Source organism: Artemia sp. Qi Xiang Cuo, chromosome 14, assembly GCF_049724085.1.
Source record: "Artemia sp. Qi Xiang Cuo chromosome 14, ASM4972408v1, whole genome shotgun sequence".
NCBI lineage: Eukaryota > Metazoa > Arthropoda > Branchiopoda > Anostraca > Artemiidae > Artemia > Artemia sp. Qi Xiang Cuo.
In genome coordinates, this window is record NC_142807.1 from 4,698,381 (window position 1) to 4,724,963 (window position 26,583).

A 26,583-nucleotide genomic window follows, 5' to 3' on the forward strand; every position below is an offset into this window, starting at 1 on the left:
TCGTGCCCTTTACAATAATCGAAAGTTATTGGAGGGGAACTAGCTCCCCCACCCCCCACCGTGCCCCCACCACCACCAAACAAAATTTTGAGTTAGCCATTTTGTTCAGCTCAGTTGATTTTCACATAGTAAAGATGTTTCTGAGGAGGACAATCTCCAACACCCCTCAGGGCAAGGGTTTTAAGTTATGACCTGAGGGCTAAGAAGGTTTTATAGAAGGTGTTGTCATAGAAACTTCAAAAAAGGCTCATTCGATTGGAAATTCAAAGGGATTGTGCCCTTTTAATAGTCGAAAGTGATTGGATGGCAACTAGCCCCCCCCCCCCCCTCCCACGCCCATCATTCCCCCAAACACATCAAATCAAAATTTTGAGATAGCCTTTTGTTCAGCGTAGTTGATTTCCAGATAGAAAATATGTTTCTGAGGAGGACAATCCCCCAAAACCCTCAGGGCAAGGGTTTTAATTTATGCCCTGGGGGCTTATAAGGTTTTTATAGAAGGCGTTGTTGTAGAAACTTCAAAAAAGGCTCATTCGATTGGAAATTCAAAAAGCTAGTGCCCTTTTTAATAGCCGAAAGCGATTGGAGGGCAACTAGCCCCCCACCCCCAAGCCCATACTTTCCCCAAACACAACCCAACAAAATTTTGAGATAGCCATTTTGTTCAGCGTAGTTGATTTCCAGATAGAAAATACGTTTTTGAGGAGGATACTCCCCCAGAAACGTCAGGGCAAGGGTTTTAAGATATGCCCTAGGAGCATATAAGGTTTTTATAGAAGGCGTTGTCGTAGAAACTTCAAAAGGGCTCATTTGATTGGAAATTCAATGGGATAGTGCCCTGTTTAATAGTCGAAAGTGATTGGAGGGGAACTAGCGCCCCCACCCCCAGCCTTCCCCCAAACACATCCAATCAAAATTTTGAGATAGCAAGTCTTTGACAATAGAAAACCAAAGGTCATAAAGACGATAAGATTTTAATGTTTTATTGGGTCTTTTCTAAAAACTCCTCATTTTGTTGTGCACAGCCAGCCCCGCCCGTCTACCCCTTAGCATTAAACCTGACCCCCTAATATCCTCCCATTTGCAGCGCAAATTGAGGATAGGTTTATATACTGCAACGATTATATAATCCTTTCTAGATACTAAAAGATTTTTTTCTGTTTGTAGATTTTGCCTACATATAAAAGGATTTCCTTATTGCCATAAAGGCAATAAGGTTTCGATGTTGTATTGTTTTTAGTTTCGCAATAAGATCAGTAAAAACAGGGCCACCAACTGGAAGGTTTTGCACAGCCAAAACTATTGGGCCTTCTTCTAAGAACTCCTCATTTTCGAAAAACAGCTCATTCGACTAGTTATCACGTAGCCTACCCTTTTAAGAGTCAAAAGTTTCGAGAGGGCTATAGGTTAATATACATATATAAGTAATTGATAAACAAAAAATCGCGAAGAAAGGAAGAAAAAGAGGACAATTAACAGCCATTGAAAAAATTGAAAAATTATGCAAATATTTCGGTCAAGACCTCCGCTTGACCGTCCTCAGTGCAGAATAAAACTGATAAAAATATAAAAACCAAACCTTAACATAAAAACACCAAACTAAAATTGGAGGTTTAGGCGGAAACGAAGAGAATTCGGAAGAATTCTCTTTACTCTACAACGCTGTAAAAATTCTTGTTGATTAATAAGGTTGGCGTGTTTTTTAGACAAATCAAAATAATTAAGAACAGACTTTGTCAAAAGCTCTCCGTAAGCTAGTCACAAATAATTTTTGAGACCAGACTAGCTCATCATGATAAACAAAAAATTACGACGAAAGGAAGAAAACAAGGACAATTAACGGCCAGTGAAAAAAATTGAAAAATTATGCAAATATTACAAACAAGACCTCCGCTTGACCGTCCTCAGTGCAGAATAAAACTGATAAAAATATAAAAACCAAACCTTAACATAAAAACACCAAACTAAAATTGGAGGTTTAGGCGGAAACGAAGAGAATTCGGAAGAATTCTCTTTACTCTACAACGCTGTAAAAATTCTTGTTGATTAATCAGGTTGGCGTGTTTTTTAGAAAAATCAAAATAATTAAGAACAGACTTGGTCAAAAGCTCCCCGTAAGCTAGTCGTAAATAATTTCTGAGACCACACTATGATGGTGTTGAAGTAATATAAGATGGATGGTTTGTTTGCTATTATAGAGATTATTTTAGCTCAATTGTCTAGTTATTAGCAACTGAATTATCTATCATTCAATTTTTCAAAATCAAAATATATGCTTTTTCAAATATCCAAAATTTTAAACAAATATCGTAGTTTCATTTGGAAATATGGTGATTGAAAGGGTAACTAATTTCAGTACAATCCCTTTATATGGGCCTCTCTAAAGAAGACCGATAAGAGATGCTACAGTCAAGCGGGAGAGACGCAATGAAAAACCTGTTTTTACGAGATGATTCAATACACCGCTGTAGAGAAATAAATTGAATAGCGGGGTTTTAAGATATTTAAGGTGTTGTTTTTGGTTGTTTTTTTTTTTGAGGGGGGGGGGTACCTCGGGGAGGTTACGTATTTAACATATTCTATTCTTTGCCCCCCACTCCTCCTAATATGCAAATATATAGCCCAAATTTGTTTCTAAACTATTATATAGTCATCATATTTTATTTTATTTCATTAGGATTAACCAAACTTGACTTTTTAGAAAGGCCCATATAAAGGGATTGTACCCTAATTTCAAGTATTGGGGAATGATTGAAAATCAAGACATGATTATGTGGAAATGTCATGTGACGGCACTTTCCATTATAATTTCCTGAGGACGGGTATTCTAAATAGATTAAAGCCTTTTATTCCTCATCAAGCACTAAGAACTTTATAATATGTTCTTGTTTCCCCATATTTACAGTATGAATAAGTTCTTGGGTCTAATTTATTTAATTATAACCTACTTAAAATCCAAATAAGACAAAATTGGCGAGTAAAAGCTCTATTTTCAAATAAATAATCTACAAGCTATTCATTCCGTCTGGCAGATGTTTTGAATGTTACTAAAATATATATGCCCCAAGTCACAAGTTGAGTTTATTCATTCACCAGCACCACTTGGACTAAGACAACTTAACATGTTTTATATTGTTATTAAGTAACATTCATGCTTAGCAACCTCATCCGAAAATAATTTCTTAACTTCTGAAATGCGCCACACCTACACAGGCTCAATATCCTTACAACACGTTGGTGTAGGAGTGTGGAATGCATAGCCTAATTCACTAGACTCGATTTCACTAGGCTCGTTCCGAAAAAATATTAAAAAATATCTTATTGAGTAGATAAAAAGTTTTTTTTTGTTTTTGCTATTTAGTTTTTGTTTATTTGTTTATTGTTCTTTATTTAATTTTTCTGCTTCATGCCCTTTGAATAAGGTATTTGTTTTTTTCGGTGTGATCATTTTGTTAAGTGATTTATTTCTTGAATCCCCGTATTCGCCGTTTATAGCCTCTGGTATGCTGGTAGTACGAGAATATGTGTATTTATTGTCTTTATTTTGTTAAGAAATCTGGTTAGGTCAAAAGAGTATACCTTCCCGTGTCTTACTTTAAATGGAAAATAAAGGTAACAACAAATATAGAAACCTTCATAGTTATGAAGGTTGTTATATCCCTATGAAGGTTGTTGTATCCCTATCCAAAAAGCTTGATAGACAACAATTTCAGTTGTGGGTTATTTTTATCCATAATATTGACCAACAAGACCTTTGTTGGTCACAGAACATGGTATTTCATCAGCGATGTCTCGCCAGAAGAGAGTTGATCAAGAATGTTGATGAATAATTTTAAGAAAAGACTCTAATCATTCTAGAATATGTATCGCTCACAAATGCATCTATATGCTGTGATACTGAAAACGTAAATTTATTATTATTCACAGACATGAAAGTAACTACATTCTTGTAATTCAAAAAGTATTGATTTATATAAGAACGGTTGTACACTTAGCCATCAAGAAGCAGCATGCCGCATCACGTCGGACAAAAACAGAGACACAAAAGAACTACGCTTGCGAAACATATTTTTTTTTTCAGTTTGATTTTTTTTTTAGTCTGAACCATTTTAAAAAGAAAAGTCGTCACTTGAAGTACTACTTGTGATTCTCGTCATGCCTCTTATTGATTTTTTCAGTGTGGTCTTCTGCTGTAACTCCAGCGTCACACGTAGAAGTTGCTCCCGTATTTTGTCTTTTTCTAATTCACACTGAAAAAGAAAGATTATACAAGAAGAGTTAGAGAATTGAAGTAGAACTAAGGACGAAAGGTTTGAATTTTTTGTATTTTCTGTACCATTGCACAACTTTACTTTTTATAATTTTACTAATTTTCAACACATTTTACCACGTGAAAAATTAAATTGCTTAGTTGACAACAAAATCCAGCAAAGGTAAATAAACTTTTCATAGTGTTCCTTGAAAGTGCTCAAGTAGCTTTTTGGGAGACAGAATTTCCGCTAGACTACTTTTAAAAAGTTCGAACGGCCTTGAATACCAATAAACAGACATTCAGCATCCCTTTTAAGATCAAAATGCGCAATAGGTAAATGACCTTATAATAGCTGGAAATTTGTGTCCCAATTTTAGCAAAACAGGGAAATTGCCCTCCAATCCCTCAGAAAATGTCCTAGACTTCCCTCGTTCTTAAAAAAAATAAGTTTGAACCCTTCGAACGGATTTTCAGTGTATTGATAAATACTACCCCTGAAGTAAATAACAACAAACTACATGTATGAGACAAAACTTACTTACTCGCATTGAAATCACAACTCAAGCCCTGCAGTTCTTTATGGCACGAGGGGGTGGTGGTCAGTCACACTTCATTGGATACGGTCAAGCTTCAAAGAGGCAGCGATTTCAAACCGTGAGGGGTTCCGATTGCGATCATGTCGTCTGAAACGATGAGTGCATTCGGAGTAAGACTTATCGGTGTTCATCCAGAATATTGACCAGAATCCACACCTTTCTTCAGCTTGGGAGTGGTTTACGTCGAAAAAATCTTGAGACAAATAGCAAAGGAGTTATCAGATCTGCGAAATTCACAGGAAATATCTTTTGTGTTAAAATCACATATAAAAGTTTCTGAAGCCTTGGAGCTTGGGGCTGCTTTGTACGTTTTTGCTAGGATTTGGTGAATTCCTGAAGCTTTGGGATTATTGAGTTTCTTGATAACTAAGCCTGGACCTCTTGCAAAATTGGTGGTTCATAATCGACATAATTATAAGGGCCTTTTACTAGCTCCATCTTCCGTAGTGTATCTATTAAAGAGAGCTGCTGCTATTTGTGGAAGTATTCTTGATATTGGAGGGTTGAGACAGGAGCGTCAGTGCACATGCGGTGGAATTAAAGTAATCTTTTAAAATGAGGGATCCATCTTTCTGTAACATCATTCTTTGGCGTTAGAAGGGTACTATCATTGCTTCATATTAAAATTGTATCTTTCTTATTTTTACCAAAGGCTTCTCTCAGAAGCTGGTAGAAATTTCTCGAATCTGTTGGCTGTGTGGCCTTCTCCATATCTCTTGCCTTTTGATCTCATCAGTGTCATTTGAAGTCTAGCCAAGCTCATCACCTGCAATATTTCCTGTGGCACTTGAAGGCAGACGGTGTCTCACTATTAACCAGTCACTGCTTTTTCGAAACGAGTTGATTGTCTCTTCAGAGACACAATCTTTACGTTTTGCTTGCTTTTTAATATTTTTTCTGATTCAACTCAATTCGTCCTCAGTATCACTTACAGGCTCATCCTGGGATGGGCCCGGGCTCATCCCGGGCTCATCCTGGGATGGGCTCGGGCTCATCCCGGGCTCATCCTGGGATGGGCTCGGGCTCATCCCGGGCTCGTCCTGGGATGGGCTCGGGCTCATCCCGGGCTCATTCCGAAGCCAGGAGGCTAAACTAATTGGAGGGTGGTGAAACTCTAAAATTGCCTTCAAGGCGTTCTACGTCTTCCCTCTGGATGGGACGGGGAGGAATTACCTTTTTTACACTGCTAGTTTCATGCTTGGGAACATTTTACTATTGTGGGCTCGGAGGCGTTTTTGGAGCCGGTTTCAGCACCTCTAAAGATAATACAGCTCGGTGGCTGGTGTCTTCCTCGAAAATCTCTCCCCCTCCCTGTGAAAAATCCCCTGGAAAATTTACATTTTCTGCGTGGGAAAGATGAAGGGGAATAGATAATTATTCAGATGAACACTCATGTACAAAAATTTGGAATTTTATATTTTTGCCAAAAATAAAGATCATGGCAGTATGCAGTTTATTGTTGTTTTTTTTCCCAGGGATTATCCAATCGGACCAACAATCCTAAAAGATCGTCAAAGCACTAATTTAGAAAAAAACTAAAAGTTTCAGTGCTCTTTTAAGTGACCAAACACATTTAAGGGCAACTAGCCTCCTTCCTACTCCCCTTTTTACCAAAGATATCTTATTGAAATTTTAGTATAGCCATTTGGTATAGTATAGTTAAAAGGTCAGGTCCAATGAATATCCCTTAGTGGATGATATGACCCTCCACAGCTCCTAGGGAAAGGGCTGTAAGTTTTTCAATTTGTCCATTGTCAATATATCCGTGCAATTTGTCCAAGGCACTGTGTTTATGTCTCCAGGGTAAAACTTACAACCCTTGTCCTAAAACTCTGGGGGGTTGTGTCAACCCCAAAGACCCTGCTACATGATTTTATATTGTTTGCACTATCTTGGGTATTTTTCGGTGGGATGTATTGGGGTATTTTTGTGGGTGAGGTTCTTGTGGGCAGAAGGATTTTCACAGGAAGGAAATTATTTGGGGAAACTTTCTGACAGGAAGTCTCCTGGAGAAAAAACTCTTGTTATTTGCCTTTCTTTCACTTGGGATGCCCAATCCTACATATGGAGAAAATGTTACGAGGAAAATTTTTGGCGGAGGAGGATTTTCGGGGGTAAATTTGAGTGGGGGGGATTTCCAGGGTTAAGGGGACGGATAAATTTTCCGGGGGAAGCCTAGCACTCTACAGCTCATAATAGAGCTTTCCATCGGCCAGATGTAAGAGGGTAGTCGAGTTGAGGTCGTGCCCATTCAGGCCTGGAACTCTAGGCAATCCTATGCAATGGTTTGTACTTGAACAGAGTGCTGGCTATCACAAGGATGAGTAGCAACGAAAACTTTATGAGTCTTTTCCCTTGCTTGCAATCATCATTGAGCCCAAAATTGCCGTCAAGTCTTTCATTGTCTGCTTCTGGGATGAAGACGTGGGATTTAAAATTGTCTGCAATGATCAGAAGGTCTTGCCTTGTTATGGATTTAGTCAATTCTGTCAGCTTATCATAAAACTCGTTCATTACGAATTCTTCACAGGTTCTTGTGGAAGTATATGGTACAATAACAGTGATGCTGAAAAGTTGGCTCTTAAAGCGAGCCATATCCAATCACGACGATATAGCTTGCTATTATAGGATGGTAACTGCGGTTCTATTATTCAGGAGCAGTCCTGCGATGGCTTGACCAGAGCCATTACATGGTAGCAAAGAAGTGAATCTGTTCATCAGGAGGAAAGACAATATCATTTTCGATTTCATTTTGGATAGGCCTGCCACGGATGTCCACGTTATACCGTTTGAGCTATAAGGTAATAAACAATCTTGTTGTCAAACACATCATCGAGCAAACATTTCAACGCCCCACACAAAGGGGTTGTCATAAACTAAGCAGGGGTCAGCTCACTGACTTTTCACTAGGGTAGCTGGATCCTCTGGTGCATCACTTCTCGGGGAAGCCGTAGATGTAAGAGCCTAATTAAGATTGGCTGCCCTTCCAATATGAATCATGGGAATATGTTTAACCGTCTGGTTTCCGATTCCCGACAGCAATCCTTTTGCATATTAGCCGGTATCTGTCACAGATGAGTTGACAGAGCTGTTGCCACCTCTCCAACACGGCGGGACCATGCAACTGGAATTTTGTCTGTGATTATGGTGATGGAGGAGTCACCAATGTGTCTTCCCAAAGATCTTAGTTGAAGAAAAATGGTATCGTCAACCCTATCTAGTCTCAACGAGCTTAGAAGGGTTGCTCTTCAATCCTCAAATGATTATGCTAAATCCTTAAATGTTTGGTTCTCAGCACTACATCCTTTAGGCTGGGATCCAATTTGACCTTAATATATTGTACGGAAATCACCCACCAGCCACAGGAAGAAAATTTTAATTCAGCCTTAAGAATACTCTTTTAAAGTGTTAAAAACATTTTTTTTTTTTTTGCTTTCTGGATCCATTTTTGGTTCGTTCATACCTGAAAATTGCAAATTTTCTAAAAGTTTTCTTTTGGTTGTTTCAAAAATATGAATTTTTTAGGGTACTAGCACATTTTCTTCAGTGTTGCCAAGTTAAAATGCAAAAATAAATAATTAAAGCTAATCAGTTAGTTTGACAATATTATTCACCGTTAAAAATCCAACATCAATAATTTTTAGCTTCCCTAAGACAAATACACCTTCAGAAAAGAGCTGCAACTTCCTATGACGATAAGTGTAATATGTTTATAGTTTATTTTTTGACAGTTTTTAACCTTTGTTTGTTTGTTTTTAAATTTGGTGCCAACTACTGCCAAAAACAGCATAACTCCATATGAAGATTTTTCCTATTTAAAGTCACATCCGTGATTTCTTGCAATCTTTTAAGATGTACACGACATAATTTTATGTTCAAAGAAAAGTATTGAATTAATATTATACTAACTTTTATAAGCTTTTGGTTTCTTCCTACAGCTTCAATGGATAAATTGTCATACTTCTCCTTATGCCTTCGTTGCTCGTCTCGTATCTTTTCCAAAGACGTCATTGCAGAGGAAAATCCCTCTTTGTACTTTTTCAGCGCATCTCTAGTATCTTCCAGTAAATTCAGCTTATTCTTGACATCAGTCAAGTCCTTTTCTAGCAAACAAACACGTTTCTTTGACTTCACAAGTGCTTCATTCAGTTCTCGATTTTTTTCCTAAATCAGAAGCAAAATGTTATCCTTAATTATAAAATTATAATTCTAATTTATAATCAAATTACAACATTATATTAAATTAACGTGATCTAACCCATTTCTATGGCTTTAAAATAGCTCCATCTAAAAACATTCTTGTGATAGATCCTCTGATAGCATATTTAAAAAGAAAAGAAATATATGATAGAAAAGAAAAGAAAAAAATTAATAAAAGATTAGGATCTGTGAAATGTCCTGCATTGACCTTTCAGAAGTGAAATAGTAACAATAATTTATTGCTACCCTCTATAGATAACAAAGACTCACTAAAAGGAGCGTGAACACAAAAAACAAGAAAAACGAAAAGGACATTGACAAAAACTGTGTACAAATACTAACAACTTAACTTATAAACATTCTTTCAACAAGGCTCAAACACTATGAGACTTTATGACTTAAGATACTGAAAACATGTCAGTGGAAAATCGACAATTCTATTGCAGCGGTCAGCAAATCTATGTGACAATTCATCCAATTTTTGAAAAATTTCAAAAACCCCGTACCGTCAGGAAATCGAACTACTACGGGACCAAATATTAATATTAATAAAATACTTCCAGGACATAAAGAAAAGCGACTGCTTTTTATCAGAGGCTGAGAAAAGTTTCCAAATGGGTGTCAAAAACAATACATGTGGTGCAAACAAGGCGTTATATAGCCGACCAAGGGTTCTCTTATCAAATTAGCCCTTTATCCGTGTGAGAAACCTTATACGGCACTAGGTGCTTGACAGAAGACAGACTAGTGTAAAACTGGCAATTCTATTGCAGCAGTCAGCAAATCTACGAGACAGTAGACCCGTTTTTGACAAATTGATGAAATCCTTAATCAGATAAAGTTTATAACGATATATTTGAAAAGAAAAGAGACTGGTAATAGAAAAGAAAAAAGATCAACAAAATGACAAGGAACAGACTAGTAAATAGATTTAACAAAAAGACTAGCAACTTTGAAAAATCAATGCATCGATTTCTTATTTGTCAAATTCATGAGGGTCAATCTTCGCATTTTCTTAGCTTTCAGTGTAAAACTATCCATTTTGACAAATTGCTCGTTGCTCGTTCATGAGGATATTCTCGACAGATTAAGATTCCTACAACTAGTACTACTAACGACTCACTGAGGGACCAGGCCAGCAGAGGCAAAAAAAGATGTTCATGTTTCTCCTTCATCCCTATCTATTCAAAGTCTCCCTCTTTACACCCATCCAAAAATTTCCTATTTCCCTAACAAACATTCCCATGACTTCTTACTACCCCATCTGGGGACGAACTGCTTTCTGCTCGGCCCTAATGGATGGCTGAAAAGGACATTGTTTGGCAAGCCGTCACCCTTCATCAACAAAAGTGTTTCTGCCATCTCAACCTTTCTCCTACTATAGCCGAAGAAAGTGGGATAGAACCACATGTTTTGTACAGCTTACTCAAAGCACCATTTTCATCAAAATCAAACTCAGCTAAATCCTGGAGCTACTCAAACAGAATGAAAAACTTATGAGAATTGTTTATAGTAATTTTTAGTGAACACAGTAACTGCAACATGGATAGGTATTAAAAACTGCTAATGTCAGTAACAGTACAGCGTCTAGTAACCTCATTAAAAGAGGGTAGAGTTTCAAAGGAAAACTGAATATTCAACATGATTAATCCACAATGCAACATGATTGAAGCAGAAATACCTCTATAAGTGATAATTAATCAGCAAGTTTTTAAAGAATTAATTTAAGTCAAAATCCAGCCTGCGCAAAGTAGGCCAAGTTTAGCCTGAGGAAATCTTCACGGGTATGCAAAACGGGTATGTAGTATGTAAATTGACTTTAAGTTGGTAGCTCTACTGAATTCTAATTTCTTTACCTTCCACCTGCATTCTAAAGTGTCCGTCAGGACGACAGAGTGCCCGTATGCAGGAGTTTGAAAGGCACTAAACGCTACATGACATTGGTGATGAAGATTTTTTTACAAGGTTTCTTACTAGCTTGCAGTCTTATAGGGAGGTGAAAGGTGCTAAGCGCTACATGATATTGGTGATTTTTCTTTTGATGGTAGTGCTAGTTTGCACTCTTAAGAGTTTCTTACAAGGAGGTTTCTTACTAGTTTGCACTCTTACTAGGACGTGAAAGGCACTAAACGCTATATGACATTGGTGATTTTTCTTTTGATGGTAGTGCTAGTTTGAACTCTTACAAGGAGGTTTCTTACTAGTTTGCACTCTTACAAAGAAGTGAAAGACACTAAACGCTACATGACATTGGTGATTTTTATTTTGGTGGTATTGCTAGTTTGTAATCTTAAGAGTTTCTCACAAGGAGGTTTCTTACTAGTATGCTCTCTTACAAGGAGGTGAAAGGTGCTAAACGGTACATGATATTTGTGATTTTCCTTTTGATGGTAGTGCTAGTTTGCAGTCCTACAAGTTTCTTACAAGGAGGTTTCTTACTAGTTTGCACTCTTACTAGGACATGAAAGGCACTAAACGCTATATGACACTGGTGATTTTCCTTTGGATGGTAGTGCTAGTTTGAACTCTTACAAGTTTCTTCATTGGTGATTTTTCTTTTGGTGGTATTGCTAGTTTGTACTCTTAAGAGTTTCTTACAAGGAGACTATTTTTTACAACTTTGTACTCATATTTGGTGGTGAAAAGCACTAAACGCTACATGACATTGGTGATTTTTCTTTTGGTGGTAGTGCTAGTTTGCACTCTTACAAGTTTCTTACAAGGAGTTTTCTTACTAGTTTGCACTCTTTTATAAAGAGATGAAAGACACTAAACGCTACATGACATTGGTGATTTTTCTTTTGGTTGTAGTGCTAGTTTGCACTCTTACAAGTTTCTTACAACGAGATTTTTTACTAGTTTCCACTCTTACAAAGAGGTGAAAGACACTAAACGCTACATGACATTGGTGATTTTCTTTTTGTGGTAGTGGTAATTTGCGCTCTTAAAACTTTATTACAAGGAGGTTTCTTACTAGTTTTCACTCTTACAAGGAGGTAAAAGGCGCTAAACACTACTTGACATTGGTGATTTTTCTTTTGGAGGATGTGCTAGTTTGCACTCTTAAGTTTCTTACAAGCAGGTTTACTAGTTTGCACTCTTACAAGGAGGTGAAAGGCACTAAACGCTATATGACATTGGTGATTTTTTTTTTTTTTGATGGTTGTGCTAGTTTGCACTCTTACAAGTTTCTTACAAGGAGGTTTCTTACTAGTTTGCACTCTTACAAGAAGGTGAAAGGCGTTAAACGCAACATGACATTGGTAATTTTCTTTTGGTGGTAGTGGTAGTTTGCGCTCTTAAAAATGTATTACAAGGAGGTTTCTTACTAGTTTGCACTCTTACAAGGAGGTAAAAGGCGCTAAACACTACTTGACATTGGTGATTTTTTCTTTTTGATGGTAGTGCTAGTTTGCACACTTACAAAGTTATTACAAGGAGGTTTCTTACTAGTTTGCACTCTTACAAGAAGGTGAAAGGCGTTAAACGCAACATGACATTGGTGATTTTCTTTTGGTGGTAGTGGTAGTTTGCACTCTTAAAAATGTATTACAAGGAGGTTTCTTACTAGTTTGCACTCTTACAAGGAGGTAAAAGGCGCTAAACACTACTTGACATTGGTGATTTTTCTGTTGGTGGCTGTGCTAGTTTACACTCTTGAGAGTTTCTTACAAGCAGGTTTCTAACTAGTTTGCACTCTTAAAAGGAGGTGAAAGCCACTAAAGGCTATATGACATTGGTGATTTTTCTTTTGATGGTAGTGCTAGTTTGCACTGTTAAAAGTTTCTTACAAGGAGGTTTCTTACTAGTTTGCACTCTTAAAAGTTTCTTACATACTAGTTTGCACTCTTATAAGAAGGTGAAAGGCGCTAAACCCTACATGACATTGGTGATTTTTCTTTTGGTGGTAGTGCTAGTTTGCACTCTTACAAGTTTCTTACAAGGAGGTTTCTAACTAGTTGGCACTTTTACAAGGAGGTAAAAGGCGCTAAATACTACTTGACATTGGTGATTTTTCTTTTGGTGGTTGTGCTAGTTTGCACTTTTAAGAGTTTCTTACAAGTAGGTTTCTTACTAGTTTGCACTCTTACAAGGAGGTAAAAGGCGCTAAACACTACTTGACATTGGTGATTTTTCTGTTGGTGGTTGTGCTAGTTTGCACTCTTAAGAGTTTCTTACAAGCAGGTTTCTAACTAGTTTGCACTCTTACAAGGAGGTGAAAGGCACTAAACACTACATGACATTCGTGATTTTTCTTTTAATGGTAGTGCTAGTTTGCACTCTTATAAGTTTCTTACAAGGAGGTTTCTTACTAGTTTGCACTCTTACAAATAGTTAAAAGGCACTAAACGCTACATGACATTGGTGATTTTCTTTTGGTGGTAGTGGTAGTTTGCACTCTTACAAATTTCTTACAAGGAGGTTTCTTACTAGTTTGCACTCTTACATGGAGGTGAAAGGCACTAAACGCTACATAACATTGACGATTTTTCTTTTGGTGGTGGTGCTAGCTTGCACTCTTAAGAGTTTTTTACATGGAGGTTTCTTACTAGTTTGCACTCTTATAAGGAGGTGAAAGGCGCTAAACGCTACATTACATTGGTGATTTTTCTTTTGGTGGTAGTGCTAGTTTCCACTCTTACAAGTTTCTTACAAGGAGGTTTCTTACTAGTTTGCACTCTTACAAGTAGGTTAAAGGCGCTAAACACTACTTGATATTGGTGATTTTTCTTTTGGTGGTAGTGCTAGTTTGCACTCTTACAAGTTTATTACAAGGAGGTTTCTTACTAGTTTGCACTCTTACAAGGAGGTAAAAGGCGCTAAATACTACTTGACATTGGTTATTTTTCTTTTGATGGTTGTGCTAGTTATCACTTTTAAGATTTCTTACAAGTAGGTTTCTAACTAGTTTGCACTCTTACAAGGAGGTGAAAGGCACTAAACGCTATATGACATTGGTGATTTTTTTTTCGATGGTTGTGCTAGTTTGCACTCTTACAAGTTTCTTACAAGGAGGTTTCTTACTAGTTTGCACTCTTACAAGGAGGGGAAAGGCGTAGTTTTTCAGCGAAGTTAACACAGCGTTGATTTTACGAGCTCTATAAGCATTATGAGCTTATGCTAAGCTCGGCAATATATAATTTTGAATAAATCCTTTAATGACTGTGTTGCTTTTTTCACCTTGAAGCTTTTTCAATGTATCCAAAAGACCTCAATAGTTTTTAGAGTCTTGGCTTTTTTCTCCAATTAATTAAAAAAACTTTTTCCACAAAATAAGTTTTTCCAAAGAAAAGTAAAGAACCACATTAAACCAAAAATGAGCAAAAATACAATCAAAAAATCTACCAAGCGTGAAACTACCACAAATCAGCATCGATAAATAAATGAAACCCAAAACGAAGAGAAATTACAATAAATAACCGACTCGAAGCAAGCAGAAATTAACAAGAGTAGGGCTTAAAGCCCTTATTCCTTCCCGAGGACAGAACGTATTTGGCACCTTACTGAAAAATAAATGAATGTTTGCATTTTTATAACTTTAATAAATCAAATAATATTAACATTTTGATTACTAAATATCAGTATATGTATATTAAACTGACATTCCAAGTTTATATGCTCCTTTAATAATTTCAAAATGTTCTGTTGTACTGCTTTTTTGTTGTTTTCTTGTTTGCTTTTTTTCTCTTGAATAAACCCTGTTATTAAATTAAAATTGAATCGAAACTGAAACAATATGATAATCATATGTGACTGAACTCTGCATAAGATCCCAACTGGCGGTTCATTATTTTGTTAAAATAAATCGATTAAATAAAAAAGTTGAAATACATAATCCGGTTTGAACTCCACGGTGATAGTTTTCAGTTGAAAAGAAGATATAATGCCGTTATCCTACCTTGAGAGAGGAAATTTGAACTTGTTGTGATTCGACTATATTTTTGTTGTATTCAGAGATCTGTTCCAATGTATTCTCATGAGTTGCCTTGATTTGATTGTTTTGCTTTCTGTGTCGCTCTTTCAAATCCTAAAACAAGTAGGATAAGAAAAAATTATCGATAACAAATTTGTGTTTAAGTTCAGTGAATAGACACCGCTTTTCAATAGAAAGAAAGAAAGAGGGGTGTTGTTGATAACAACTAAAAAGAACGGATTAAAGTAAATATGTTCCGATTATTTCCCAATTCTCTTACATTATTAGTAAAAATTTACTTCTTTGTAGCAGGAGGGGGCGTCCATGCTGTTTTGTTCAAAGATATTAGCCTCTCCCCGTTCGTTACTGATTCGTGGCCACATCTTGATATCTATTGCACCTTTTTCAAAATTTGCTGGGGTAAGGGGTCAAATATGTTAAGTGTTAAGAGTTGCACCTATAAAAAATAAAGCATATATGTTGTTAAAGCATATGATGGCTGAGAGTTGAAACTACAGTCTATTACATATATGTTAGTTACAGAATATAAAAGAACATCGATCAAATTTCAAGACCCGCTACAATATTAACTGAACACCAAGCAACCGAACCCCGTGCAACTGAACCTTCGTGCAATTGAACCACCGTGTAATTGAGCCCCCATTAAAATCAAGTACTTTGCAGGCATCAAGACATGGCTAATCACAGGCAGCGCAATCTTGCTGCCTAAGTAAAGAATGATGTTGGCACAATGTTTTATTTTGTTGGCACAATATGTACCCCTTAATTGGGTTAATGAAAGAGAGCGGACAGTACCCCCTTAATGTGTCAATCTAAGGAAGCGGTCAGTACTCCCACCATACAAGCGGGCTATCATTCCAAGACATATGGTAGATTATATGTCTTGCTGTATGACTGGTGTTTTATTTAATGTTTTTTTTTTGTATGGATGTTTTGTGTTTATGGATGTAAGGATTTTTACTGTTCATTATATTGGTGTTTTATTTGATGTTTTATTGTTAATCCATACAAGGGGCTATCATTCCAAGGGGACAGTATTGTGTCAATTAAAGGAAGCGAGCCCATAGGTAATCCACACATGCGGACCCATACGAAATCCATACAAACGGTCTATCATTCTAAGCTGACACATAGCCAATCTAATAGGATAGTTTATGTTTATGGATGTAAGGATTTATATTGTTCATTATATTGGTGTATTATTTTATGTTTTATTGTATGGATGTATGGAGTCAATCTTATTGTATGGATGTTTTATGTTTTTGGATGTAACGGATTTTTTTATGGGTGGGGGGGTCTAGTTGCCCTCCAATCAGTTTCGACAATTAAAAAGGGCACTAGCCGCTCCAATTTCCAATCGAACAAGTCCTTTTCGAAGTTTCTACGACAACTCCTTTGGTACGAAGTGCCTGGGTATGGAGAAAAAAAATTATACATTGTGCCAACATCGTTCTTTACTTAGGCAGCGCTATTGCGCTGCCTTTTGGTTCCTCTTAAACCCGTTTTACAAGTTGAGGTACACATCTTTTTCACTCCCAGCATTACTTTACGACTTTTTGCATACCCCAACACCAAGCAATACTTTTCACGAGGCTTTATTCTATCATTTCAGAACAAGTTCTTTTCTTAATATTCCTCCTAAGCCGGTTTTACAAGTTGAAGTACACATATTTTTTCACTCCCAACATTACTTTACGAGTTTTTGCATACCCCAACACCATGCAGTACTTTTCACGAGGCTTTATTCTATCATTTCAGAACAAGTTCTTTTATTAATATTCCTCCTATGCCCGTTTTACAAGTTGAAGTACACATATTTTTTCACTCCCAACATTACTTTACGAGTTTTTGCACACCCCAACATCATGCAATACTTTTTACAATGCTTTATTCTATCATTTCAGAACAAGTTCTTTTCTTAATATTCCTCCTATGCCGGTTTTACAAGTTGAAGTACGCATCTTTTTTCACTCCCAACATTACTTTACGACTTTTTGAATACACTAACACCAAGCAATACTTTTCACAAGTCTTAATTATATAATTTCAGAACAAGTTCTTTTGTTAATATTCCTTCTAAGCCTGTTTTAAATGTGGAAGTACATATCTTTTTTCACTCCCAACATTACTTTACGACTTTTTGCACACCCTAACATCAAACAATACTTTTTACAAGGCTTTATTCTATCATTTCAGAACAAGTTCTTTTCATAATATTCCTCTTAAACCTGTTTTATAAGTTGAAGTACACATCTTTTTTCACTCCCATCCTTACTTTACGACTTTTTGCATACCCCAACACCAAGCAATACTTTTCACAAGGCTTTATTCTATCATTTCAGAACATGTTCTTTTCTTAATATTCCTCAAACACATCCAATCAAAATTTTGAAATAGCCATTTTGTTCAGCGTAGTTGATTTTCAGGTAGAAAATATGTTTTTGAGGAGGATACTCCCCCACAACCCTCGGGGCAAGGGTTTTAAGTTAATGCTCCGAGGGCATATAAGAACGATGGCACAATGTATTATTAATTATTATTTTTTCTTCAGAGCAGGGCACTTCGTATCAAGAAAGTTGTCCCAGAAACTTCAATTTGAAATTGAAGTGGCTTGTGCCCTTTTTAATAGTTGAAAGTGATTGTGAGACAACTAACACCCCTTCCACGCCCACCATTTCCCGAAACGAATCCAATCAAAATTTTGAGATAGCCATTTTGTTCAGCGTAGTTCATTTCCAGATAGAAAATATGTTTTGAGGAGGAAACTCCCCCACAACCCTTGGGGCAAGGGTTTTAAGTTTTGCCCTGAGGGCTTATAAGAACGGTGTTGGCACAACGTATTATTTATTATTTTTTTTTCCTTTAGAGCAGGGCACTTCGTATCGAAAAAGTTGTCGTAGAAACTTTGAAAAGGGTTCATTCAATTGGAAATTAGCGTGGCATTTGCCATTTTTAATAGTCGGAAATGATTGGAAGGCAACTAACACCCCTTCCACTCCCACCATTTCCCGAAACACATCCAATCAAAATTTTGAGATAGCCATTTTGTTCAGCGTAGTTGATTTCCAGATAGGAAATATGTTTTTGAGGAGGACACTCCCCCACAGCCTTCAGGGCAAGGATTCTAAGTTGTGCCCTGGGGGCATATAAGGTTTTTATAGGAGGCGTTGTCGTAGACACTTTAAAAAACGCTCATTCGATTGGAAATTCAAAGGGCTAGTGCCCTTTTTAATTTTCAAAAGTGACTGGAGGGCAACTAACCCTCTCACGCCCACCTTTTCCCCAAACACATCCAATCAAAATTTTGAGGTAGCCAGTTTATTCAACGTAGTTTTAAGTTCTGTAAATTTGGTCTTTGAGGATGACAACCCACTCACAGCCCTCAGGACAAGGGTTGTGAGTTATGCCCGGGGGGTATATATTGTTCTTATCGAAGACGTTGTCATAGAAACTTCAAAAAAGGCTCATTCAATTGGAAATTCAAAGGGCTAGTGCCCTTTTTAATAGTCGAAATTGAATGGAGGGCAACTATCCCCCCAACGCCCATAATTCCCCCAAACCCATCGAACCCCCTTCTCACGCCCACCTTTTCCCCAAACACATGCAATCAAAATTTAGAGATAGCCATTTTATTCAACGTAGTTTTAAGTTCTGTAAATTAGGTCTTTGAGGATGACAACCTCCCCACAGCACTCAGGGCAAGGGTTGTAAGTTATGCCCTGGAGGCTAGTAAGGTTTTTATAGAACGCGTTGTCGTAGAAACTTCAAAAAGTGCTCATTTGATTAGAAATTGAAATGGCTAGTGCTCTTTTCTTAATAGTCGAAAGTAATTGGAAGGCAACTAACATCCCGTCCATGTCCACCATTTCCCCGAACACATCCAATCAAAATTTTCAGATAGCCATTTTGTTCCACGCAGTTAAAAATTCAGGAAACTATACCCTTGAGCTGGACATTCCCCCCACAGTCTTTAGAGCAAGGGCTATAAGCTATGCCCTGGGGGCATATAAGTTTCTATTGAAATCTTTGTCGTAGAAACTTGAAAAAGGGCTCATTTGATTGGAAATTCAAAGGTCTAGTGCCCCTAGGAAGCAATGAGAAGGAAGTATCAACTAAGGATATTACTTATGTGTTTGAAGAATTCAAAAATCATCCCGATGTTTACTAGCTGTTTCTAAAAAAAAGGCAAAATTTGATAACGGATAGCCAACTCTCAGATCCCCCTGCTGATTTCAGTAGACTAGTACTTGCTACAGAGAATGAACGAAAAGCTAAGAATAAAATTAGCAAAAAGCTAAGAAAAAAATCGACTTTTCAGACTGCAGCTAATTTTCATGCTAAGTTTCCAGTTGAAACAATGGTTTCAGAAATCTAGGTTGCAGTGATTTTATCCTAAATTTGGACTGACTGAAAAGTATTTAAAAACCTGCATGCACTTAATTGATTTGTTGCAAAACCATGTGAATCAGCTTGAGCCAAAGTTAGACGACGTAGACCAGGAAGGGAGAGGTGATTCCCCGTTGTTTCCCTGTTGGTATGAAGCAGATTCCTTCGCAGAGTGTGGGGGACACCATGAGTGTGGGGTTCAGGGATTAACAGTTGGATCAAATAATACTCAAAGTCCAGTTTAGATCAAAAGAATTAGCTCGCCATGTGTTAAAAGCGAAGAAGCACCTGATTGGCTCAGATTTATTTGTAACTGAGAACCGTACGAAATGTAAGCGCGATCTTCTGAGCACTTCAAGAGATAAGTTTGGGAATCGCAGTGTCTGTTCTGGATCAAGACTGTATTTTTGTCCACAAAACTGAGACTGCTCCAACCAGGTGTCTGGTCAATTGCCGACCTAATATAGTGTTTCCAATATCTGTTATTTTTTCTTTATTTTTTTTTTCAAGTGCTATTGATAATGTCTGATCAAGATCGATTTAGTCTTCAGGATTATTTATCAAGAATAATTGCCGACGATGATGATATACCGATTGTTGAGCTAAAGCCTATGAAGGAGTGTGATTGTATTCGGTTGCCGTATAATCAAGATGTAAATGAAAAGAGTCTACGACTATGTTCTTGCAATGTTCACGTGACTAAGAGCTACCTGAATATTTTGGAGTACATGGCACAATTTTCTTCTTCTTTTGATATTAAAGGATTATGTGAAACATTTTTTAGTTCAAACCAGTCTCTCTCACTGCATTCATTTCCAAGTTATGATTTTCGTATTAAGAACCGAATGGTGATGGGTCTTGGTGGTGTTGAATTTCTTGTGAAGAATGGGTTGAATTCTAGTGAAAGGGATGATCCTAGTATATGGATTAAAGGTAAGGTTGAATTTTTTTGAATTGAAAATGAACTTGATGAGAGAAAGAATGTAATTAGTATAGTGCTTAAGCCGCCCAGTGCTCACCTGGATGATTTTGTGGGAGGTACATGTCAGCTGATTTCGAAGGTACCGTCCGGAGGTAGTCATATTGTTATGGGTGATTTGAATTTTAACATGGTTGATTTGTCTAATCATAATGTTGATTATTTAAATTCTGTGATGTCGAATGATTTATATCTGCTTAAAATATTCTCTATACACTCTGTCCAGGATTACTGGACACAGTGCAGCCCTAATTGATAATATTTTCTTTCGTTCTTCTGATTTGAAGCTTTGTTTCGCTGATATTGCGGCTTTTCCTGGATCCGACAATCTTTTATTGGTTAGTGCTATGAAGTGTCAGTTGCACAGACCAAAGAAAAAGAAAATAAAGACAAGGTTAATAAAAAGAACCGAACGGAATCTTCAAAAGTTGAAGGGAATCTTCAACTTTTGAAATTGGAATTATCGATTGGAACCCCGTGTTTTCTGAAGAAGAATCCCCTACGAAAGCACTTAATAATCTAATTTCTGTTATTCTACTCATTCATGATAGTGCGCGTCCCATTAAGGTAATGAAAGTGAAGAAACATTAACCCGTAAGCCATGGATAACGAGTGAAATACTGGAAAAAAGAAAGCGAAGGATTGAGCTTTGTCAAAGATATCTAGATGACAAAAGTGAATTTTCGTATGCATTGTTAAAAAAAAACGCGTAATTTAGTGAACAAATTACGTCGCAAAGCTATGGCCAAATATTATGATAAAAAGTTTACAAACAGTAAAAAAAAATATGAAACAAACATGGAAACTGATAAATGTAGTGATCGGTTGGAATGCTGAAATTGGAGGAGAGAAGTAAAACTTGAAAGGTTCACCCCAGATGATAAGTCTAAAATTGCAAATAAGTTTGGTAATTTTTTCTCTAATATTGGTATTAAAGTGCAAAATAGTGTAAAAAATACATGTCAACAGGTTCAAGAACACATTACATGTGGTAATAGACGTGAGAGTTTTGAATTCGATCTGCGTACAAGTGATGAACTGGTTAAAATAATAAAATCTCTGAAATCAAATTCTACGGGAGTGGACGGCTTATCTCTTCGAGCGTCTAGGCAATGGTGCATTATATTCTACCGTATCTGCATTTTATTATAAACCTGTCCCTTGAAAAGGGCATTTTTCCCTGATCAGCTAAAAGTTGCGAAAGTGATACCACTTCATAAGGTGGCTCTAAAAAGCCAATTGAGAATTGGAGACCGATTTCGATCCTCCCATTGTTTTTGAGACTCTTAGAAAAAGTTGTTCCTAAGCGTCTATATAGTTTCCTACAGGTTTTCTAAGTGAGGCCCAATTCGGATTTCACAAAGGGCACTCGACGACCAACGCCTTGTAACAATTTATGGAATGAATTAACAGTGGTATGGACTGAGGTGAAACACCTTTGTCAATATTTATAGATAAAAAAAAACTTTCCGAAAAAAGTTTTTCAAAGAAAAGCAAAGGCCATTTTAAACTTAAGCTCAGCAGATACAAATATCTTTTAAAATTCAAACTCAAAACGACCAGAAATTACTATTAAAGAACGTATGAAACCCAAAGCGAACAGAAATTAAATAAACAATCATATCAAAAACATCCAACAAGTAATAATATAAATGAATGAATAGATCTTAAAGCGAGTAATGCATAGATTGAATATGAAAATCAAGCTTAAAACGAAAAAAAAATTCCCTATTGAAGTATAAATGAAACTTAAAACGAAAAAATTGAATAAACAATCAATGAAAACAAACGCAATAGATATTAATGTAAATTAATAAATAAGTCTTAAAACGAGTGAAACTTAAATTTTATATGCAAATCAAGCTTGAAACGAACAAAAATCACTAAAAACAAGAGTTTGAGTATGACTCCCTTTTCTCACTGTAAAAGTCTAAACCTACTGCATCATTGGCGCATTACTGAAAACCAGTTTTATGACGAATATTTCTTTTCGTACTTAATATTGAAAATAAACATTAAAATTGCAGTAACATTTTGAACTGATGAGCTTTCAGCAATTAATATCATTATACATCAAATATTCAGTTTAATTTATTAGCTCTTTTTAAAGTTGTTAAAAACGAATATAGTTTCACTGCAAACAAGTGTTTGGATGCTGCTTCTTTTCTAACTGTAAATAAAAACCAAAAGCCTACTGCGTCATTGGCGCTTAACTGAGAACGAATTATATTGCTAATATTTTCTTTTCCAGTTCTTACAGTATTGAAAATAAAAATACGATTACAGTGAAATAAATTCTTGAACTGATGGATCTTTCAACAATTAATATCATTATACATCAAATATTTTGATGCTGTTTATACTTTCCAAGACTGTTTAAGACGCATATAGTTTTCAATAGAGCGCCAATGACGCAGTAGGTTTTAGACTTTTACAGTGAGAGAAAGAAGTCATACCCAAACTCTTGTTTGTAGTGATTTTCGTTCGGTTCAAGCTTGATTTGCATATTCAATTTAAGTTTCACTCGTTTTAAGATTTATTTATTAATTTGCATTAATATCAATTGTATGTTGGTTTGCATTGATCGTTTATTTAATTTCTGTTCGTTTCGGGTTTCATTTATTCTTTAATAGTAATTTCTGGTCGTTTTGAGTTTGAATTTTAAAAGATATTTGTATCTGCTGAGCTTTAGTTTAAAATAGCCTTTACTTTTCATTGAAACAGTTATTTTTCGGAAAGTTTTTTTTTAATTAATTTTTGTTCGTTTTTTATTCCAAAAAATTTCAAGTTTTTAAAAATTCCTTATTTCATAATCAAACTTTAAAAAAAAATAAAATATTCACCAAAGTATCGAAACTGGTATCAAAGTAACAATATCAAAGTGAAAAAATGGATTTGTGTCAACCTTGGAGTTTTTATTATTTGATGTTTGAACGATTTTTAACAAAATTGCTATCTCAAAATTTTTATCGGATGGGTTTGGGGAAAAATGGCGCGGGGGGGCTGATTAAGCTTCGTTCTCTTTTGACTCATTGAAAGTGAACTAAAACTTCCTATTTTCAATCAAATGAGCCCTCTGAAGTTTATACGAGTATTCCTTATATAAGAACCATATATATCCCCAGAGTATAACTTACAACGCCTGTCCCTGGGCCCTGGGGGGTTGTGCCGACCCTGTAGTCTTAATATCTGATGGTTGAACTATTTTTAACAAAATATTCACCTCAAATTTTTATCGCTTGGGTTTATCCATCCGATATACCCAAAGGTGTGAAGGGCGGGAGGGGCTAGTTGCCCTCCAATCTTTTTTAACTCTGAAAAAATGAACTAAAACTTTTAATTTCCATTACTTTTCTTTGAAACAGTTATTTTTCGGAATGTTTTTTTTAATTAATTTTTGTTCTCTCTGACGTTTATACGAGCATCCCTTTCATAAGAATCACATACGACCCCAGGACATAGCTTACATTCCCAGGGGTCCTGGGGGGATGTGTCGACACCGGAGGTTTTGTTATCTCACCTTTGAACTATTTTGAAAAAATGGCTCTCTCAAAGTTTTATCAGTTGGGTTTGAGGAAAACAGGGCGTGGAGAGGGGGGCTAGTTGCCCTCCGATCTCTTTTGACTCTTAAAAAGTGAACGAGAACTTTCAATTTCCAATCATATGAGTCCTCCGAAGTTTATACGAGCATACCTTCCATAAGAACCATATATGCCCCCAGAGATAGAGCCCCAGAGCAATACTTACAACGCATGCCCCGGACCTTGGGGGGGTTGCCGACACTGGAATTTTTCTTATTTGACTTTTGAACTATTTTTAACGAAACGGCCATACGCAAAGGAGTTTTTGTTATATGATCTTTTAACTATTTTTAACAAAATGCTTACCTCAAATTTTTACCAGATGTATTTGGGGAAAAAGGGCTTGGGGGGACACTTGCCCTCCGATCATATTTGACTCTTTAAAATGGCACTAGAACTCTCAATTTCCAATTGAATGAGCCCCCTTTGAAGTTTATACGACAAACCCTTCTATAGGAAGTGCCTCTGGGAAAAAAATTAATGGAGTGTTGTGGGAGGCTAGCTGCCCTCCCATCACTTTTGACTCTTAAAAGGTGGATTACAACTTCCAATTTCCAATCAAATGAACCCTCTAGGAAGTTTATACGAGCATCCCTTCTATAACAACCATACATGCCCCCAGGGCATGACTTACAACGTCTACCCACGGGCCCGGGGGGGCTGTGTTGATACCGGAGTTTTTGTTATCTGAACATTGAACTATTTTTAACAGAATGTTTATCTCAAAATTTTTATCTGATGCATTTAGGGCGTGGAGGAGGGGGGGGCTAGTTGCCCTCCGATCTCTTTTGACTCTTAAAAAGTTAACAAGGACTTTCAATTTGCAATCAAATGAGCCCTCTCCGAAGTTTATACGAGCAACCCTACCATAAGAATTATATGTGCCCCTAGAGTATTACTCATAACGCCTGCCTCCGGGTCCTGGCGGGTTCAGTCGACACAGGAATTTTCCTTATCAGACCTTTGAAGTATTTTTAATGAAATGGCTATTATAAAAATTTTATCGGATGGGCTGGGGAAAAAAGGGTGTGTGGGGAGGGGACTAGTTGCCCTTGGATATCTTTTTTGACTCTTAAAAATTGACCTAGAACATTCCATTTCCAATCAAATGAGCCCCCTCTGAAGTTTATACGAGCATCCCTTTCATAAGAATCATATACACACCCAGAACAACACTTATAACGCCTATCCCCCGGGCCCTAGGGGGAGTTTTTGTGTTCTCATTTTTGAACAATTTCCAAAAAACTGGCTATCTCAAAATTTTTAGCGGATGGGTTAGGGGAAAAATGGTGTGGGGGGGCTAGTTGCCCTTAACTCTCTTGACTCTTAAAAAGTGTACTTGACAACTTCAATTCAATTCGCCATTTACTCGTACCCCAGCCATTTAACGGTTCTATGTCAAGTTTTAAATTATTGGTCAATATGCCAGAGACTCTAGGTAGGCATACCATTCCAAAAACTAACATGACAAGTATTTGTCCAATTGGAGAGTCATACTTTTCTCCCGACATATATATATATATATATATATATATATATATATATATATATATATATATATATATATATATATATATATATATATATATTGTTGGAACTCTTGGTCCCAGTTTGTTCAGATAAATGTCCCTCCCAGATTCATTTCTTTTGGCCCCTTAATTATTTTCCTTCCCCCAGTAATAAATAGTAATTTTCCTTTTATTTTGTGACGCCATTTTGGGTCCTCTTAATTGCGTACGTGCTTATTAGACCAAGAGGTAAGAAATTACGCAGCTAGGGAGGTTAACCAGTAAGTTAGTAAGTCCTAGAATTGGCTGGCAAAAGTCATTTACCACCCTCGTACCCCATGTCGCAGCACGCGGCTAGCGGAGCGGGCTGGGAGAAAGAGTCCTTTTTAAATCAGTTCTTTTATACAGCGTGTAGTGAATACAGTAAGATTTTTTTATGTACTCTTAACTTTTCAGCTTAGGTCGAGTCTAAAGAGATAGTTAGAAATCTTATCGGTAACTTTGGCTTTAAATGTGACCATAGACCATCCGATCACGTTAGTATATACGGAACCGCTGGAGTAACTGCGGAAATTCCACTATTTTGCGGCCAACAGGGGATCTGCTCCTCCAATAAGTGGCATAGCAGCTCTTTGCGCCATTTTTGCCTTTAAAAGTGGTGACCCCCATACATTATACCTCCTATATGTGGTAGCAGCGGTACTCACCCATCCAATATATATATATATATATATATATATATATATATATATATATATATATATATATATATATATATATATATATATATATATATATATATATATATATATATGTGCAATTGGCAAACATACAGAGCCTGAAGATGTATAAGCAGTTATTTCAGGTAAAGTTTGAATCGGCTATGCATTATGGATCTGAAGTTTGGGGATACATAGCTGGTGAGACGATGGAGAAGATTCAGCTTCAGTATTAGGTTTATATTTCTCCAAAAATATTTCAGTATTGAGAGGAGATCTTATGTTCATTTTCGTTAAGAAGTGATACGCTATAAAGGATGATAAAACAGTGGGAGAAAATCCTGAGTATGCGAAGAGTAAGGATAACAAAAGCAGCATATTTAGAAGCTCTGAGAATCACAAATAGTGATTCGTGTGCATCTCAAAT

At 36.6% G+C, this 26,583-nt stretch overlaps 1 protein-coding gene across 1 annotated transcript in view; it reads right to left on the reverse strand.

Moving 5' to 3' along the window:
• Positions 1 to 3,895: 3,895 nt before the first annotated feature.
• LOC148944060 (epithelial splicing regulatory protein 1-like) overlaps positions 3,896 to 26,583 on the reverse strand; it is a 268,151-nt gene continuing 245,463 nt past the window's right edge. Inside the window, exons 18-20 of the mRNA XM_089100840.1 lie at positions 14,948 to 15,076; positions 8,758 to 9,012; positions 3,896 to 4,250 (exon numbers count right to left, since the gene is read on the reverse strand). Coding sequence (XP_088956966.1) covers positions 4,110 to 4,250; positions 8,758 to 9,012; positions 14,948 to 15,076 — 525 coding nt within the window. The 3' untranslated portion in view covers positions 3,896 to 4,109. The remainder of the gene's footprint in view (positions 4,251 to 8,757; positions 9,013 to 14,947; positions 15,077 to 26,583) is intronic.